This window comes from Sceloporus undulatus, chromosome 3 (genome assembly GCF_019175285.1).
Source record: "Sceloporus undulatus isolate JIND9_A2432 ecotype Alabama chromosome 3, SceUnd_v1.1, whole genome shotgun sequence".
In the NCBI taxonomy this organism is placed as follows: Eukaryota; Metazoa; Chordata; class Lepidosauria; order Squamata; family Phrynosomatidae; genus Sceloporus; species Sceloporus undulatus.
In genome coordinates this window covers 20,829,922-20,845,347 of record NC_056524.1, presented here as the reverse complement: position 1 = coordinate 20,845,347, position 15,426 = coordinate 20,829,922, and the positions used below count along the sequence as shown (strand labels likewise).

The 15,426-nt window shown below is 46.7% G+C and overlaps 1 protein-coding gene across 5 annotated transcripts in view; it reads right to left on the bottom strand.

Moving 5' to 3' along the window:
- The window catches only part of CNTN5 (contactin 5), a 932,298-nt gene that overhangs the window by 19,429 nt on the left and 897,443 nt on the right, over positions 1-15,426 (bottom strand). For all 5 annotated transcript variants that reach the window (XM_042459705.1, XM_042459707.1, XM_042459709.1 and 2 more), the window contains one exon: positions 2,544-2,653. In XM_042459705.1, the coding sequence (XP_042315639.1) occupies positions 2,544-2,653 (110 nt within the window). The remainder of the gene's footprint in view (positions 1-2,543; positions 2,654-15,426) is intronic.

Below are 15,426 nucleotides of genomic sequence, written 5' to 3'. Positions count from 1 at the left end.
CTGAATGACATTACCATCCCTAGGTTTTAGCCTGGAACCTCAGGACTTGAAGCACTCTTGAACTAGTAACCCTAAAACCAGGGCAAAATTAGGCCCAGGGGTTATGTGTGATCCCCCAAGACACCTGGCTCGTGATCTCTTGATCTCTCCAAACGTCCAAGACTACCTCCTTCTCCCCTTCTCTTTGCTAAATGTGGAGGAAGAGAAGATAAATTCCTGGAAGCCCTCAGATGCCTTTGGCCCGTTACAGACGGGCCTTAAAGTACGTGCTGAGCACGTACTAGGGTTAGGAAGCGGCGGTGCTTCCGCACCCCCCCCAACCCTAGTACATGCTCAGCACATACAAAATGGTGGTGGCCGTTCCACACAGCCGCCACCATGACTACGTCACGACTGTGCCGCCTCCAAATGAGGCAGCGCGGTTGTTACATAGTGGGGCTGCACGAGGGTGCTTAGTGCGCCCTTTCCACGGCCCCAGAAAGAGCTCCGTTTCGGAGCTCCTTCCAGGTTTGTGTCGCTGGGTGCAGCCTTTAGATGGCTGAGCCCAGCGACGCAAAGGAGAAAGGGGCCAAGTGGCCCCTTTCTCCTCCTCCCTGCCGCCATCGGATGTCCTCGGGACTTGAAGCCCCAAGGACACCCCTTTCCAGGCCTGTGGTGATCCCTGGGGGAATTAGCCCTGTGCGTGACTATTACTCCCAGGGAGTCCCTTTTACTTTCCTTCTAGGACCCCTTGAGGTCCTGTTTCCACTGCCACCACTCAGTGAATTTTCCAAACAACCTTCCCCCAAGCACACACTGAGACTTGCTAGGGATATCTAAATTCCTTCCTTGCTAGCTTACAGCACCCAGTAGACCGAGCTTAAGACGCGTGTCCAGGAGCAGAGAGAGCCAGCAGATACTTTTAAAGAAAGATATTTATTTTAAAGAAGTAGAACAGAATAGGAGGATATCATTCATGCAAGGCCTCCTTGCCTTGCAGGTCAGAAAACACAGTTACAAAGATGTTCATTTCAGGCAAGGTATTAGATAACATAAGAAAACCTAAGCGCACTAACTAACACATTCCCTATCTAATCACACAGTGATGGGATTTGCAGTCCGTGTTGAGTTTTTGGATACAGAGAGCTGGCCCTCATGGCCTAGCTCTTTTGCTTGCCTCCGTGCAAGCACACAGCTGGTTTCCCCAGACAGACACAAAGATGGAGAACAAAAAAAAGCATGGTCCTACAGGGTATTTTTAAAGTCCTCTCCTCGAACCTTCATGAAAAGGCCGCTCTGGCACTGCTGATTGGCCAGGTGAGCCTTACGTCAGCTATGGTGTAGCTGCTCATTAGCATGTGATGTCAGCTCTCATTAGCATGTACCTCCCCCCCAAATTAACCCTTTATGGTTCAGGGGAAGTCCCCAAATGACTGGAGGGCCCAGTCATCACAAGGCCGCGGGGAAGCAGCCTTTTGCCCCTTCCTCGCGGCCCGGAAAGCGGTGGATCGGGGCCTCGGAGGCTGCTGTTGTGGCAGCTGAGGCCCTGATACACCAGGGAAAGGAGCGCCTACAGGCCATGCCCCCAACCCGGTGCAAATAGAACCAGCAAAACATGGCTCCTATTAGCACCCTAGAACAGGCACCATAAGCGCCATGACATGGCCTTATGATGTCCCTTGTGCACAGCACCATTTGGGCACTACACATGACGAACGTCATCATGGTGTGTGCCATCTGGATGAGCGCATGTCATGATGGCACCCATAGTACGTGGTAAGGGCTTAGAGCACGTGAATGCTCAGCTGTATCTGAGCCCTAGTTTGTGTGCAGGCCAGCATAAAGTTCTGGTCTGTACACCCCCTTGGTGACCATATAAGACAAAGACCTACATGAGACCAGCTCATCTACTGTCCTGCTCAGGTTTTCCAAACTCAGAGTCAGTGGCTTCTTTGATTGAATCAATCCATCTGTAACATGGCCTTCCTCTTTTGCTACTTCTTTCCACTTTACAAAGCATTCTTACCTTTTCCAGTGAATCATGTTGTATCATGAGATGTCCAAAGTAGGATAGCCACTGTTTAGCCATTATAGTTTATATCACAGTCATCAGTGGGGTGCAGTGATGTGCACCACACTGGATGACACCCCAGAAGGGAGTGTATCTCCAGTAGGATGATGCACCCAATGGGACTGGTGGGACTGCCGGACAAATGAGAAAGGGCATCATCTCCCATTCCTAGTGACCTTGAACAGGTGCTCTGGAGACCATAATACTGCCTCCCTCAGCAGCAGTTGCTGTAGGAGGGACATGCCTTCCATTCAGAGTCCAGTACAGAGTCCAACATGGGTGAGCAGCCACACGGGACCCTGAATGGGTGTTCCGAAGGCTGCAGTGCTGCTACTCCAACAGCAGTATGGTTAGGTGATGGCTAGCCAGCCAGCCAGCCAAGAAAGTAAGGTGAGTAAGGCAGTGGCGGGGGGGGGGGAGTACAGGGCTGCCTGCCCCCCTCCTGACATTAGGTGACATCAGTTGCAGCGAACCCACTGGTTTATATTTATACCTCAAATCCTCGAGGTCTTCCGAGACTTTCTTTACTGTGTTTCCATACAACAAGAATTTCTGATACAGACAATCCTGTAGCTTTAACATCAGTTGGAGCAGTGCTGGGTTCTGCAATTAAAAAAAAGAAGAAGAAGAATTGGAATAATAAAGTTCAGTTATAACAACTTGTACCTATCAAAAATACTAGAGTTGAATTTGTCAGAGACTTTCTCCTTCGGATAAAACTTCACAGTTGTCTTGCCTATCAGAAAAGTAATGCCACAGAAGTCATTATTTCCACTGTATTTCTTTATGTCTTCTCATCATGTTCCTATGTCGGATTCAACTTCTGTGAATCAGATGTTGTACATGTGGATGTTTCTCAGCATCTAGCAAAATGTGAAGCATTACGAAGGGTACAACATGAGTGAAGAGAACATTGGCATGGTTGATAAAACATCCATATTGCGCTATTAAAAAAAATCCTCAAGCTGATGTACAACAAAATAAGCACATAATCCCCCTTGTAAACATAATGCACCTCACATGTATTTCAGCAGGTCAAGCTCTTTCATCCACTCAGTCATATGCAAAACTCACTTTCCAGATTTCCTTCCCCTCCTGCTAGCAGATTTTGGGCAGGAAATAATATGCAAAATAATACTATTTTTTTAAACAAGGCATGCTATTACAAAGTGGTGCTAAAATGCATTATTGCTATAGTATAGATGTACCTTAACTTTCTTCTAAAAGGAAGCAATGAATAAATTTTAACAATTTTCTGTTGCAAGAAGATCTTACAAAACCACAGTTTTAGAAGTCTATTGGTAACATAGGACCTATTCTGTGCAAATTTTACATGTGGCTGTTTTGCACAGGAAATAGCATTTTATGTGCTGGAAATAGTGACTGGAATTCTGCTGGGGACATGTTGCTGTGTGAGACCTTACATCAGCAGAAATTAGTATTGGGCAGTTCTCTAATGTCCATATCCAGTACAGGGCTACTGTTATGTTGAATGAAGTGACTGTTGAGCATTGGGAAAGATGCACAATGGGACCAATGTGCATCAGTCCAGTTGTGCACTGGTCTTGTTGTGCATCAGGACAATGGCTAGGGAGTGCTGATGGGCATTGGTGAAACCTGATGTATATTAAAACATTCTTTCCAGTATCCAGTTATGCATGTTCACAATTCACTAACAGGGTTTCTTAGTGACTCTGCTATGAAGGCCACAGACTAGAACACTGGGGACCATGATTTGAACCCTGCTTTGGCTGTGGAAACCCACTGGGTGAACTTGGATGAGTCATACGTTATCAGCTTCAGAAAAACCCCTAAGTTTGCCTTAGGGCTGTCATATGTCGGAAACAACTTGAAGGCGTACAACAACATATATAAAGTTGCATAATGTAGACAGTGGTATAGGACTCCAGCCAACATTTCTGTATAAAAATATTATTTTCTACATAGAAAATGGTGGGTTTTGCATACAAAATGATGTGTGCAGAATAAGCCCCAAACTATTAATATATCGGTCAGCCCATGGTTCTTCTCATCACTAAAAAAAAAACAGCCCAAAAATGTTTTTTTCCTTTTTACCATTTTGTGAATATTTTCCAATATTCTTTCCATCCTTTGTGTGTTTGTATTGGAGGCAAATACATCCTTTGTAGGTTACAGGTTGCAAATAAAAAATTCTAGAGAGACTAATTTTTTCATGGTTAATTAGTCGCCAATGTAAGAAGGTGCCATATTTTCCTTTTGAATTCTGCTGGCAGTACACTGCTTGGATGGTGTGTACCAAAGACTCTTTGTGACCTTGGGCCAATGAAAAAGCAAGCACAAAGTTTCCCTTTGCCCAATGATGGCCCCTATAAAAGGAATGTGAAATAAGAACTGGAATAGTAATTGAAATGCTGGAAAAATGACATAAAAACCTCAGAGTACCAGCTTTCAGTAGCACTGAAAAACATTTCCCAACATCTAGGCATGAGAAGAAGCTTTTCAAGGAAGTGTATGCACTAAATTTCTCCAACTCTTCTTTGTTGTATTGTTTTACTGTAACTTTACACAATAGTATTGCATCAAGAGTATTCTTGCATGATGTTTTAATAAAGCACTCCCCTGCTTTGGTACAACACTACACCAAAATCAGCTGAATAAAACAAGACATCAAAAAAGTATCTTTATAAACATCACATTGCAATTACATGCATGTACTGCTTTTATCAATGTGTAACGTCAGTGATTTATCCCTCAATCCTTGTATTTGATCAGGGGAAATTTAGAAGTGTGTGGTACTGGGGAGGCTGGAGGGAACTAGCTACAGAATGTTCTGTGCATTGTGCTATGTATAAATTCTGGAAATAAATATTCAAAACTCTCTCTGATCCTGTTACTTTTAAGCAACAGGAACAGATAATGCAGGACCTCCAAATCTGACAGAAATTCAGGTAAAAATTAGTGAATACCTCAAATTGCTGATACCCACCAAATATAATCTATCTATCTATCTATCTATCTATCTATCTATCTATCTATCTATCTATCTATCTATCTAGCACTGTATCATATAGGTAGGATAATTTCTCCATCATAATAACTGATATTTTCAGCTCTAGCTGGAGATTTTGCAGCTCTTTTGATATCTGAGCATTTTCCATGGAGTTGATGGGGATACAACCTAAGACCTTCTCCCTGAAAAGCATGTGTGCTTTACCATGTACTCTACGACGTGCTCTGCAGTCTTTTCCTCTTGTTTTCCCCATTTCCATGAAGCCCAGGAGCTTCTCTAGTTGGAATGTTACATCATGAGATCACCTGGCAATTTGAGAGTCCACAGACCCTTCCTTCTGTCCTGGGCCCAGTGCTATTCAACATCTTTATCAATGACCTGGATGACAGAATTGGGAGCATACTTATCAAATTTGCAGATGATACCAAATTAGGGGGAATAGCTAATACCCCAGAGGACAGGATCAAGATTCAAAATGACCTGAATAGACTAGAAAGCTGGGCCAAAGCTAACAAAATGAAATTCAACACAGAGAAATGTAAGGTATTGCACTTAGGGCGGAAAAATAAAATGCACAGATATAGGATGGGTGACACCTGGCTGAATGAAACTACGTGTGAAAGGGATCTAGGAGTCCAAGTAGACCACAAGTTGAACATGAGTGAACAGTGTGATGCGGCAGCTAAAAAGGCCAATGCTATTTTAGGCTGCATCAATAGAAGTATAGTGTCTAGATCAAGAGAAGTAATAGTGCCACTGTATTCTGCTTTGGTCAGGCCCCACCTAGAATATTGTGTCCAGTTCTGGGCGCCACAATTCAGAAAGGACATTGAGAAACTGGAGCGTGTCCAAAGGAGGGCGACAAAAATGGTGAAGGGTCTGAAAACCATGCCCTATGAGGAACGACTTAGGGAGCTGGGGATGTTTAGCCTGGAGAAAAGAAGGTTAAGAGGTGATATGATTGCCCTGTTTAAATATTTGAAGGGATGTCATATTGAAGAGGGAGCAAGCTTGTTTTCTGCTGCTCCAGAGAACAGGACCCGGAACAATGGATGCAAGCTACAGGAAAAGAGATTCCACCTGAACATTAGGAGGAACTTCCTGACAGTAAGGGCTGTTCGACAATGGAATGCACTCCCTCGGAGGGTGATAGAGTCTCCTTCCTTGGAGGTCTTTAAACAGAGGCTGGATGGCCATCTGTCAGGGATGCTTTGATTTGGATTTCCTGCATGGCAGGGGGTTGGACTGGATGGCCCTAGTGGTCTCTTCCAACTCTACGATTCTATGATTCTATGATTCTCATTACATCTCAGAGCATGTGAAGTAACTGGCTAGAATCATGTTGGTAACACAAGCAGTCATGATGCTTGCTTATGTCTTTTTAGGATAACTGCAGAAGGAGCATCCAGCATGGTTTTTTTGTGGGTTTTTCAGGCTATGTGGCCATGTTCTAGAAAGTTTTCTTCCTGATGTTTCGGCAGCATCTGTGGCTGGCAACTTCAGAGAATGCTTTCCCTGGAAAAAGTTGGGTGTATATATACTGTGTGAGACTGGGAGTGCAGGAGTGATTTGCATGTGTATTGTTGTGTGCTAATGGCCGGCCTCAGGCTGGGAGGCTAATGCAAAAGAGGATTAATGTCTGCTAATTGGTGATCATTACATGCTGGGAAAGCCCCTGATTCTGAATGGTTTCCCATTTGTCAGGCAGCAAGCCAAGTCTTGGGCAGCATCTCTATACTGAGATACACAGAGCCATCCCAAGATATTTAGCTACCTGAGATGGAACAGCATAAGATACCTCAATCCACCCAGCCAATTTAAAGCACATAGTGCTCAATGCCAGTCTAATTATTTTACCAAAGGTATAAATCCCAGAAAAAACTTTACTATTAGTAAAAAATATAAGGATCATAGGTGCGAAAATTTTCTAGAACATGGCCACATAGCCCGAAAAACCCACAAAAAACCATGGATGCTGGGCATGAAAGCTTTCAACTTCAGCATCCAGCATCTTTTTTATGCAGTGTCCTTAGGATGTGCAACACATCTTTCTGCCACTATGGCACTTTCTCCACAGCCATTTTGTGGGCAGGCAGGGCAGAGGGATAGCCAGATGTGTCCAGTTTCTGCAGCCAGGCATACAAAGACCACAGGATCATCCTAGACCTCCCAGATGTTCCTCTGGAGTACTAGGAAGGGGATCTTTTCTTCATTCATCTGGCTTCAGAGACACAGCCAGATACTTCCTGGCTGTGCTCGGCTGGCTACTAGATGTGTGGGGTAACCTAGTGTCAGAAAGGTACATTGTGTATATGGCAAGAGAAGGTGGAAGAGGAACTACACCTGGTGGAACATTTTGCTTTGACTTTTAAGTCTCTCCCCATTTTCCTCCCTCCATGCTATTTGCAACCTTTTGGCTGATGAAGAAAGCTGAAAATCTTGAAAGGTTGCACACTTTTTTGTCACTTTGCACCTACTAGATGCATTGTCACAATATAGTTTTTAGATTTGGCTGCTTACAGCTGACATGCTTACTTCTCTTTTATTTACCCTGATGGCTCAGTGTCTCCTACCAGTTCTAGAATTTGAAAATGTTTGTTTTTTCATGACCAAAAATGAGCTCTCATGTTTTGAGAGCATAAAATGAGAAATTTTCACAGTCAAAGAAATATTGTGCTTCAGAACTTGCTGGCCAACATGATTTTCTGTGCAGTAGGCATACCTTGTTTTCCGTTTTATGCATTATAAAGATTTGTGCATTGAAAGCCATTTCCTGAATTTTATATCAGTGAAGCAATTACCTTGTTGTCAGGGAAGATTGCAGTGGGACAAATAATTTGCGATCAATGCAAAATGTTGGGTGGCAGTTTTCTATAAATGTAAAAGTCATTTCTCTCTCATGGATCTCTATTGCTCAGGATGAAAAGTAAGCAATGAAAAATAAGCAGAAAAAAATATAAATAGCCTATTTGCAATGTGAGAATAGAAATCAAGTATTTTTGTTTAATATGTGAAACGAATGTGTTTTTGTGTGTATGTGTGTGTATGATGCATGCCATTACGCACTAGGATTTTACTGATATTAGGCAATAAAATGCAAATTTTCAGAAAAAGGTTGGGGATGTACCATCTATGAATAAGCTAACATAATTTCCTGAACATTTATAGAGTCGAAATTGTCATTTTTATTGATTTGAACTGGGAAAGAGAGCATCAAATCTGTTATAATCCAAACTAGCCCCTAACTCAGTATGTTGTTGAACATTGTTTGACTATAGCTAATACTAAGATTGATATTCATTTGGTTTTCCTATAATTGTTGCCAGGATTATGATCATAACCCTTTATTAATATTGCAGTGTCAACTTCCAATTATAAAATGCCTTTGCAGTACTGTGTGGGTGAAAAAGTCCCAGATCTATAAAAGCTCTTTTTATAACACTGAAAATATTTTGTGTCACATATCAACCACACTGTTTTCTCATTTGCAAAGCCAGCATCTTGGGTTCTATATTTAGTGTGCCATATATTAAATTTCGCAGTATCTAAAATCTAAATTTGCACTGGCTGCCTATTCGCTTCCAGGCGCAATACAAGGTGTTGGTAATTACCTATAAAGCCCTAAATGGCTAGGGCCCAGGGTACCTTGAGGACCGTCTCTCTCCATATAATCCGCCCCGCACACTCAGAACATCTGGGCAGCAACTGTTAAGGGTTCCAGGGGCCAGATTAGTTTCCACTTCTAGGAGGGCTTTTACCACCTCGGCCCCCAACCTCTGGAACTCTCTGCCCATTGAGCTCCGCTCGGCCACCTCCCTGGCCCAGTTTAAAAAGGGGCTGAAGACTTTTTTATTCAAGCAGGCATACCCCTGATGTGCGGCCCGAATAACCCCACCCTCTTCTTTTCGTCAGCAATGGCAAGCTGGCTGGAGCTGTTTTACTGTTTATTTTAATTGAATGTACATTTTATAATGTGTTTTATTGTATTGTGTTGTATTTGTGAAATGTTGTACACCGCCCTGATTCTGTAGAAAGGTGGTATATAAATAAAGTTTTTGTTATTTATTTATTTTTAAATGAGTGTTCTGCATTCATTTAGTTAAAATGCATTTTTTTAAAAAAAGGAATCGGTTGTTATTTGCTGTTGTTATTTGTTGTCAAGTTGGCTTTAACTTATGGTGACCCTATAAATAGGAGACCACCAAGAGACCTGGTCATTGATTGCCCTGCTCTGGTCCTGCAAAGTCAGGGTTGTGGCTTCCTTGATTGACTCAACTCTTCTGTAATGTGGTCTTCCCTTTCCCCCCTGCTTTCAATTTTGCCAAGCATTATTACTTTTTCCAGTGAATTATACCATTGGTGCACTTGTGATGTCTTCCCCGCGGTGCAAAATGAGGTTGTTTTCCCCCCGGAGGGAAGCTGTGCGGTTTGGCGGCGGCTGCTTTCCTCCGGAGGGATTTAGGCTGCCGGCAGGCAGCCCTTTTGGGGCGATCTGTCCTGCGCCTATAATTCTTATATTTTTTTTACTAATAGTAAAGTTTTTTCTGGGATTTACAACTTTGGTAAAATAATTAGACTGGCATTGAGCACTATGTGCTTTAAATTGGCTGGGTGGGTTGAGGTATCTTATGCTGTTCCATCTCAGGTAGCTAAATATCTTGGGATGGCTGTGTATCACAGTATAGAGATGCTGCCCAAGACTTGGCTTGCTGCCTGACAAATCTCTTTACACAGAATACTAATGAGATAAGGCTTTGTATATGTTCCACTGAAGAAGATGCTATCCTTTACTTCTGAAGATATTAATTATCTCCCCAATGTCTCTCTTACCATGGAGGTAGGAAATGGACAGGCTGATTGATAGAACAAGGGTTCTGTAAGATTAAAAGTTTTAAAAGGCATTTCCATGCTCATGAATATAAATGGCACATTTGTAATACAGTGGCAGAGCAGCTGGAGTTGTCAAAATAATAGGGAGTGTCACAGGTATTGGTGGGAGGGAGTAGTGAATATGGATCAGCTTGCAAAATTCATTTGCATAACACAGACATTAGATAAGCCTTGGTTTGGGGGGGGGGGTACCATTTTCATAACCTATCAACCAGGAATGTAACTGGTATGGATGAGTTGGATATGGATGGATAATCCATATAAGCCTGCTCTTGGAAAAGTCACTTTTTTGGATTACCACTCTCCCAGTCCTCCAATCACCATAGCTCTTGGCCATGGTGATTGGGGGATTCTGGGGACATTATCTCAACAGCCTGCTGTCCTGCCACAATTGCACTAATTTAACAATGGAAGCATACCAGTTTGGCATCATTTCTTATCATACTTTTCTTCATAACAGCGCTTTGGCAATCCATGGTCACATGATCTGTTTTCCTCACTGCCAAATGACACCTTCTGGAAGAAAGGGGGAGGAGGAACAAGTGATCCCAGCTGTCAAAAGCCTCCTGAAGCTGGCTGCTGTGTAAATGTACATACAGCAGCCCTGTGCTTTGGGAGAAGTGTGTGTGTATGTGTGCAACAAGTGCTCCCAGCTGTCAACTGCCTCCCAAAGCTAGCTGCTGTGTACACACACAAAGCAGTCCCTTTCTTTGGGTGGAAGAAGGAGGGGGAACAAGTGATCTTAGCTGCCAACTGTATCCTGAAGCTGTCTGTCATGTGAATGTGCATACAGCAGCCAGTTTTTGGAAGGCACTGCCAGCTGTGATAGTTGCAAGGAGAAGGAAGAGAGGAGAAAAATCGTGCCCACTCACACCACGTGATTGCCTGAGAAATGGAACTGCAGTAGAAGGGACCTACTGTATCAAGGCAGAAAATACTATAGCAGCAAGGCTGAGAGCCTATTGACAGCTTTTGTGCATCAATGAAAAGGTGCACAACAGTAACAAATGGAATGCAAAGCAGCTGCAGATGACATTGTGTGATAAGTACCAAACAAATGCACCTTTATTCTTGTCATGGCCAGCCAAGAAGAGGACTCAGAGGAGGTCTTGGCTCCTCAGGTGCAGGAGGTACCTGAGGCTGTGCCAGGCCCTAGTTCTGCCCTGCCAGCTCTGCTCTCCCAGTCTCAGTGGTTGTGGATCAGCCAGACCTTAGCTCTGTTGGGTCTCCTCCAGAGGAGCCTGAAGCTCAGCAGCCCAGTCTTGCCCCAATGGAAGTGCCAGACTTGGGAGACTTAGGCGGGTTACAGACGGGCAAAAAGGGATGTACTCATGACGTCATGAAGGTAGAGCCTTCAGACGGGCTTTCCCTGAATGCCGTCATGAACACGCCCCCTGCACGCCTCAAGCGGGAAGAAGCGGCATTAAAAAGGTGCTGCTTTTTTCCGCTTCTTTTTGATTTGCGGCGTACCTGCGCATGTCCGTCTGTAAGCCCCTGCACCGATACGTCAGAATTGCTACGCCGCAAATATAAGTTGCCGGTTTAAAAGCTCCGTGTCAGCTGCGTCGCATAATGAGTCGGGTTCCCAGGACATGCGTGGTTTGCAGTCAAGCTTAAATTGCAACGTCCGCTGCCATGGAGCTGTGGAAGCTGCGGCACAGCTGCGGCGCATTTTAAGCCTCGTAACCCTAACCCTAGAGCCACTTGTGCGCATGCCTTGCTAGAACCGCGGGAAGTTGTAACTTTTGCCGGCGGATGTTTTGGTTGTAGAAAGTGAAAAGGGAAAGTTTGGGATTTAAAGTGACCCCCTACACACATTCCTGCCCCATTTTCACCTGGGAACGGGCACAGTTTGGCTGCTCCTGGCACAGCTGTGTGGCGGCTCCCCTTTGCCACCAGGCAGGATGGCTCAGCCATCCACCAGCACCCCGAAAAAAGGCATGGTCCCAGAAACTGGAGTAACTGCAGAAACTGGAGCAGTCCTACCTGAATGCTGACACATATCGAGAAGGGGAAGAAGCCATGAGAGCTGCTGCACCGGTACACCAGAACTGCTACGCCATTACTTTAAGTTGCCCATTTAAAAGCTCCGTCGCATAGTCAGTTGGGGTCTTGGAACATGCGCAGTTTGCAGTCAGGCTTTAATTGCAACGTCCACTGCCATGCAGCTGTGGAAGCTGAGGCACAGCTGCGGCGCATTTTAAGCCTCGTAACCCTAACCCTAACCCTAACCCTAGAGCAAGATGTACGCATGCGCTGCTTGGAAAGTTTGGACTTTAAAGTGCACCCCTACACACATTCCTCTGCCATTTTCACCTAACAATAAAAAACGCTAAAACTGTAAATATTGACATATGTACAAAGGAGGTGAGGGGAGATGGCAGGGGGACAGCGGAGACAGCGGCGACAGCTGTGGCTGCGCATTGCAGATTCAGCAGGAGCGCGGGGACCAAAGGAGAGGAGGCATCTATGATGCTGCTGACACTGGCAAAGTGCAAGCGGACAAGGATGCCAACACCAGCTGATCACCAGCTGGCAAGAAACTACCTTTGTTTTAAAGGGGCTTGGGCACTTTAAATGTGCCCATAGGCTTTCTGCCGGCGCTGCTTAGCCCTGCGCAGCTGCGCATTCGCCAGCCGGCAAAGGAAAAAAAAAAGAGACCCCGGAGCTTGAATGTGCCCAAGACCTTTTGATACCTTCTAAACTTGCCCCCAAAGGCAAGGGGCAACTACAGGGGGCCTGGGCCTGGGATCAAGGGGCAGGGAGCACTGACAAGGCACTAGGTCCCATGATGTCCCATAAAGACATCATTTCGCCTCCCAGGACATGTGTTCCCTGCCAGCCCTATCTACTCTATTCTACCCTTCCTGTTCTCTCCTCCCACCATGCCTGGCTCACTGGTCCCCAAACCAGCAATCTCCAAACTCTGTCCTCCCAGGCGTTTGGACTTCATCTCCCAGAATCCCCAGCCACCTTGCCCTGTGGTCTGGGATTCTGGGACATGAAGTCCAAATGCCTGGAAGGACAGAGTTTGCAGATTGCTACCTCACACCACTCCTGCCTAGCTTTAGACTGCACAGTTGCGCCTCATTCACACTCACAGCCACACCGCCGCAGTTGCGCATAATTAACCACACAATTTTTTTTAAAAAATAAACTTTTTTATTAAGAATAACAAAACGATTTCTATATACATAATTACAATATTTACAAGGGGGAGGGTGAAGGGGGGATGGCAGAGGGGGCAGGAGAGGGAAGCTGCTTCAGGGAGGGGGAGGAGGCGGTGGGGCGGGAAGCCGGCGGAGGATCTCTTGCAGAGTCTCCTCCATGGAGGAGACTCTCTCCGCCAGCTTGTCCACCTTCTCCTCCAGCGCAGCAAACCTCCTCTCCGTCCGGTTCTCTGTGGGGAGAAAAGAAAGAGGATGGTTAGGATCAGCCTGTGCAGACCATCACCCACTCCCACAGGCAGGGTTTCTGGGTGCCCCCACTCCCTTCCCTGGGTTCACCTCTACACTTACCTTGCTGCCGGGCTTGGAGGACACGATCCAGGGCACTGGCATCGAGAGCCAAGTGCCCTGGCTGTCCTGGCAGGCGGCGGCTCGGCCCAGGCTCCTCTTCCTCGGCGGCAGCAACAGCAGCGAGGACTTCAAGCCCTGCAAAAGAGGAAGGAAAGGCCCAAGTTACCATGCTGGCATGGCAGACGAGGGCACAAGTGTCGTGGGGGCTGCAGGCAGGCAACCCCCACCCCTCACCCTGGGGACCTACCTGCCGCCAGAGGAGCCTGCTCTGGCTGCGGAGGGGCCACAGCAGCTGGTCCTGGCTGTGGCCCACCCTCGGGGACATCCTCGTCCCCCGAGGATGGTGGAGAGGGCGACCTGGCAGGGTGCCCTCCCTCCCTCCGCCTCCGCCTCGGCCGCACGCCTGCAGAAGGGAAGAGGAGGGATGGCATTGGCACCATGCAGGAAGGAGAGGAGGGCAAGGGAAGGGTCAAGGAGGGGAGGACAGGGCATGGCAAGAGCTCTGGCTTACCTGGAGGACGGCGATCTTCAGGTCTGGGCCGATCTCCCCTGATCCACAGGTCCTTCAGCCGCGAGAAGAATGGTGGCTGCCTGTCAACCGGGGGCGCCTCTCCGAAATCCTCAAGGGTTTCGAAGAACGCTGCCTTCAGAGTTTTAAATTTCACTCTACATTGGTGCAGCGTTCTTTGAAACCCTTGGTTTCGGAGGGCACGAGATGCCTCGAGAAAATGCCCCCGGTTGGGCTTGTTGGTGCTAGCCATCACCCTCCTCGCGGCTGCCTGTGGCATCAGGGAGTCCAGGAGGATCCCGACCTCTTCATCTGTCCAGTAGGCGATTCGGACCGGGACCCTCCTGCGTGGCTCTGCCATGTCGATCGCCGTCCTGGGGTCTTGCACAGTTGCGCACGGGTATATATGGGCACCTGCGGCTCTGGGCCGTTAGGCCACGGTGGTCCTAGGCCAATGAAAGTTTTCAGAGGAGCAGTTTGAATCTCTCCCCCAATAGATGTCCTCTGGGTGCCCCATTGATACATTCAAATGGGCCATTAGGAAAGCTTGAATTTGAGGGGGATTGATACATTGTCAAAGGGGCAATTGGCAGTTGGAGCTGATGTATCTTTTTGCCCCAGGAAAACAGGCGCCAGGAGAACTTTTGTGTGTGTGTGTTTGTGTGTGTCCTCCTCAGGCACGTGGCAAAACATGCCCACAGCACAGATCAGGAATGATAGGCAGACTCATACTGTGGATAATGGGATACATTTATTCATGTGCTTATGCTATTACAGTACAATGCACTGTGACATCACAGATGATGGCACAGGAGCCATCCTTCAGATTCTCCTTGTCAGAAAAAAATCTGCCAGGGCATTCTTCACAGCCTCCCCTGCTTTCTTCTTCTCTTTCTCTTCAAGGGGGTCATGAGCCACTTCCGAATGGGGTAGGCACAGTCAGCCAGTATCAGGGGCCCGATCTGCTGGCTTGTGATGTTGATGCTGGGGTTCCCTGGCACATGGATGCCAGCCTCCATGGCCTCGTAGAGGAGAGAAAGTTTAAAGGGGCTTGGGCGCTTTAAATGCGCAGACAGGCTTTCTGCCGCCGCTGTTTAGCGCTGCAGCTGCGAAGCTGCGCACCTCTCATGCGGCAAAAGAAAAAAAAAAGCCGCGGTTTGGGCCGCCCGTGAGGAAGCTGCCTCTCTTTTTGCAGCGTCCTCCGAGGCGGCCGTATGGAAGCTCCGGGTCCGAAACGGACCCAGGTGAGGCGTCTTCATTGCCCCCCGTGTGGAAGCTCCAACACCTGAAGCACGCCCCCGGGGCGGGCCGTCTGGAGGCTCCGCATTCAGCTGAATACACCTCCAAGACGTCCTCCCCTGCCCGTCTGTAACCCGCCATAGAACAACAAAGCATGGCGATTCCTCCCTTTAGCCAAAGGAGAGCTGAAAGGGCATGCCTGCGGCATTCTAGGAGGCTTGCAGAAAAA